Source organism: Humulus lupulus, chromosome 5, assembly GCF_963169125.1.
Source record: "Humulus lupulus chromosome 5, drHumLupu1.1, whole genome shotgun sequence".
Lineage (NCBI taxonomy): Eukaryota > Viridiplantae > Streptophyta > Magnoliopsida > Rosales > Cannabaceae > Humulus > Humulus lupulus.
In genome coordinates, this window is record NC_084797.1 from 217,487,973 (window position 1) to 217,492,247 (window position 4,275).

Below are 4,275 nucleotides of genomic sequence, written 5' to 3' on the forward strand. Positions count from 1 at the left end.
TTAATGTTTTAAAATGGACTTGTAAGTGATGTCTCGGGAAATCGGGGCGTTAACAATTGGTATCAGAGAATTTTGATCCTACAGTCTGTGGTAAGCCCTATCATGTAAAGATCATCGCCGAGAAACAAGCTAACCTCACTACACTGTAAGTAGTAAATATTTCCTTATGTGGATTTATGCCTTTCATGATTATGCTCACCGTAGTACAAGGTTGAGAAGTATGCTAGATTGCTAAGTTGAGCCTTCAATTAGAGTTTCTGATAAGGCTAAGGTTGAAACTTATGGGAAGATATTTGAAAGTTTACAAATTTTTTTTCCTTCATGGTTACATTTTGCAAAGTGATAGGTGTACTATGAAGGTTCATAGACCAATAGGAATAATCTATGATCTTGCAAATTTATCGCTACTGCAAGAAATTGTGCAAAATTTCATGCACTAATGATGAAGACAAGGAAAGACAGAGGTAGGGCAGATGGTTGAGTTCATCAAAGCAGTGATCAACAAAACCCAAGGGATAGTGTGACTCAACAGATAAGGAAGGAATTAAAGAGATAAAAAATCCTGCGGGTGGTACTACAAGTACCATGGATAAGGAAGTCAATGGATCAAGTATGGCGAGATTGGAAAGACTGTCCAGAGAAACACCAAATTTATGGGATGATGGTATGGTGCTTCATCATCAGATATGTAAAGGTGTTAGGAAAGCCGGAAACACTTTCTGAGGAACTTCAGTTTCGGCTAGCGGAGCCAATCCCGGATGACTATAAGAGCATTAATAGTTGCCATATACTATGAACTGGAGGAACACAATGATATCAATCCCTTTAGGAATATGTTTAACGATGCTTATGGAAAAGAAATAGAGGGAGATCTAGAAGAAGTAATAATGGAACAAGTGAATCAAGATCTGAATATGCGAGATAATGTATTAGAAATTTCATTGGATGAAACAACACACAAGTGTTTGAACTGTGTACGACGAGAATGCAAAGAGCAAAGAAAATAATACTTTAATGTATTGAGAAGGAGTGTTGTGGTCCAAACCTAGCCACAATAGCAAAGCATCGAGGGACAAATGTCAAAAAGTACGCCAAAGGAACCAGAATCTAGTAACACTGTGAATCAGGGGGGAGCAGTGGCTAAGCCAGAAGCCCAATTGATTTCTTTATGCTCTTAGTTACTATTGGTTTCTTCATCAGAATCTTGTAGTCGGCAGTTTAGAGCAAATTTACTAATGTGTATAATAATCAGGTTGTTTAGTTTATGGGAATCTCATATTTTATAATTTTTGTTAGGCGCCTATTTCCATATTAATAAAAAGTTTAGTTAGTTTTCCTAAAATTATCTAATATCAACATGGCAAATATGTACTAGAGCCCAAAGCATAGATCTCTAGTATGGTGGGCCAATAACTAGCAAATATGGGCCTTCCCAAACCCATTGGAGTTTGGTAAACCTGACTAGGGTTTTTGCCTTTCGTCATTGGAATAAGGGGTTTGAAACTAGTTAGGGTTTTTGGGTTGGTTCAGTCGAGGATTGAAAACTTGAAATTCTTAGGCAACAAGACAAGTGGGAAATGGATCCGTTTTCGTCCCCATCAACTGGATCTTCTTCGAGCCAATTCAATCCTGATGTTTTCAAGGATCAGCTCAAGAACCAGCTTGCCCAGGCTTATGCCGAGGAATTCCTTGAGGTTTAAAATTCTTCCACTTTATCTTTTTCTCTACTTCGATCATATTATCATGCTGATTTTCGTGATGGGTTTGGGTTTCTCTAACACAAGACCATGGATTGTTCAGTTGGAATTTTCATTACCTCTTTGATTTTTTTTTTTTTTAAAATTCAACTTGAGTTTGTGATTTTCTACATTACCACACAGTATCATCAATATGTACGTCATTGGCTTTATTTAGCTATAGTTTCAAAGTCCATTACTTTTCATGGTATTTGAGTTAAAACACCCACACTTGTCAATTTTACTGGAGCGAGTTGTTTTCCAGTTGAGTCTTATGTTGTTTTGGAGCAACGAGTCACTGATGTTTCTGAACTGCTACATTGGAGTTTAACTTTTTTTATTAATGGTGATTTTATTTGAGTCCTCCTCTAAATTCTTTTTCCAATTTTATTGTCCCAGAAGAAATATCAAGAGGGATAATAGGGAAAATAATGTTTGGATCCATTTATTGGATCTTCCTTGACATACTTGGATATTTTCTTTTCTTACTCGAGTTCACTAGTGAAGACTTAGTTTTATTAGTAAACATTGATTATTTTGAACTTGGATTTGATAGGGAACTTGGCTAGTTATCTTTGTGTGTTAAATTTCTTGCACAGTTAATAGCTTATTCTTCGTGTTTACATATGATGGTACTTTCTTTTTTGTTAATACTTTTCTTTAATTTGGAATAAAACAGACTCTAAGGGCGAAGTGTTTTGATAAGTGTGTCACAAAACCAGGATCAAGCATGAGTGGAAGTGAGAGCAGTTGCATCTCTAGATGTATGGATCGCTATGTTGAGGCCACTGGTATCATTAGTAAAGCTCTATTTAGTGGACCACCACAATGAAATTTTGAGGCATGAAAATTTTCTGAAGAAACAGGGTCAAAAGATTTGATAAGAAGCTTAGCTGCCCATGAAAGTATAAGAGACATTTGTTTCATATATTTCTATTCGAACCTATTCTTTATCATGGGGACATATGTTTTAGCTTATTTCTATTCACAGTGCAATGTCTTTAATCTACTGTCATCTCTGGTTGAATAACTTAAATTCTTTGATCATTATAATGAATAGTGTTCATGTAACTAATATGGCCTTAAATGTCACGAACGATTGGCATTTCAAACAGCTTTTGGTTATAGACTTCATTCCAAACCATCAAACTTGACCAATATAACTTGTGAGTTTTGTGACACTTTTCTCGAGTGTTCAATTTTCGTGACAATTCCTTTTATTCGAGAGCCTTGTTGCTTTTTCACTCACCCTGATGGGCCTGACTATATCTTCTACTTAGCCAAATTATGGTGTAGCAAAATGTATGACAAGGTCTATTTGAGACACACAATGGCCTGGTGACCTGGTTCTCTAAAGCGCCAACGGCCATCGTATTAATCTGGAGATTGGCTTTCCTTGTTCAAGAACTTCACCCATCTCATGCTTTTGTTAACAGTGCTCAAATGGTCTGGCATAGAAAACAAATTTAAAACAGATTTATCTGAGTTATCTATCTTACCCTAGTTTGGTAGGAGGGAGAAGTGAGTGGATGAATAGCAGAGGGATAATGGGAGAGGTCAAATACTTGTTGGGCAAAGATTGTGGGAGGGAGAGGAGAAGATTTTTTAAGTTCACCATTTATACTTCTATTTATGAGTGGAATCAAACTCTAGAAGGAAAATATAATGATTTCATATTAGATAGCAATTTATCATTCCACTTATTCTTCCTTTTATCAAACAATGTACACCTTCATCCTTTTATCAAACAATTTGTCATTCCATTACTTTAAGTTAAGAGAAGTTTAACTTTATTTTTGTACATCTCTCATATTAAATTTTTTATTTCATCTTCAACTCATTACTTCAAATTTTACACAAAAAAAAAATATATTTTTAAAATTCTCAATAATTAATTAAACTAGCAAATATAATAAATATTTATATTAATACTAAATTATTAGAATAATTTTTTTAATTAACTAATTAAAATATTAAAAATTACTTATATGAATAATTTATTATTTAAGTAAAAATATATTATATATGTGATTTGATAATTGTTGTTTGTGTTTTTACCATCAAGCACCCAGTGTGTGAACTCCATCCGGTACCCTGAACTGGCCATACGCTGATGTCTCCAAGGGAGGCCACCCCTCCAAGGTCCGTCCTTAAGGTATGGATGTCTCCAAGTTAGGCCACGCCTCGATGACTATTTTAGAGGTCCTCACGCCTTCTTTAGTCAGCTGTCCTCCAGGTCTAGGATTTTGTCCTCGGGACCTAGAAGAGCTGTCAGGTGTCAGTCACTGCGTATATGAGCCACTAGGAGATCCTCCGACAACCTTTTGGAAGAGTCTTGAGTAGTGGTGTTGAGTCGTACATTCGACAAACAACATTTCCCACTACGTCGCCTGACATGGAGAAACATGCGACCACATCCTGACACTGTCAAAGGCATGTTCCTTAGAAGGCTGGTAAACAACTTTCTGCGATGGGCCCTGTGCAATCTGCCTGGGTCGTAATCTCTATTTAGTGTAACCATTTTTGTATTAATTTAGCA

The 4,275-nt window shown here is 36.0% G+C and overlaps 1 protein-coding gene across 1 annotated transcript; it reads left to right on the top strand.

Moving 5' to 3' along the window:
- The first annotated feature begins 1,474 nt into the window (after positions 1–1,474).
- On the top strand, positions 1,475–2,917 carry LOC133778170 (mitochondrial import inner membrane translocase subunit TIM13). Its single transcript, XM_062218032.1, has 2 exons — positions 1,475–1,694; positions 2,416–2,917. Exons 1-2 carry the CDS (start codon positions 1,578–1,580, stop codon positions 2,566–2,568), a joined length of 270 nt encoding a protein of 89 aa, XP_062074016.1. The 5' UTR covers positions 1,475–1,577; the 3' UTR covers positions 2,569–2,917.
- Positions 2,918–4,275: the final 1,358 nt, after the last annotated feature.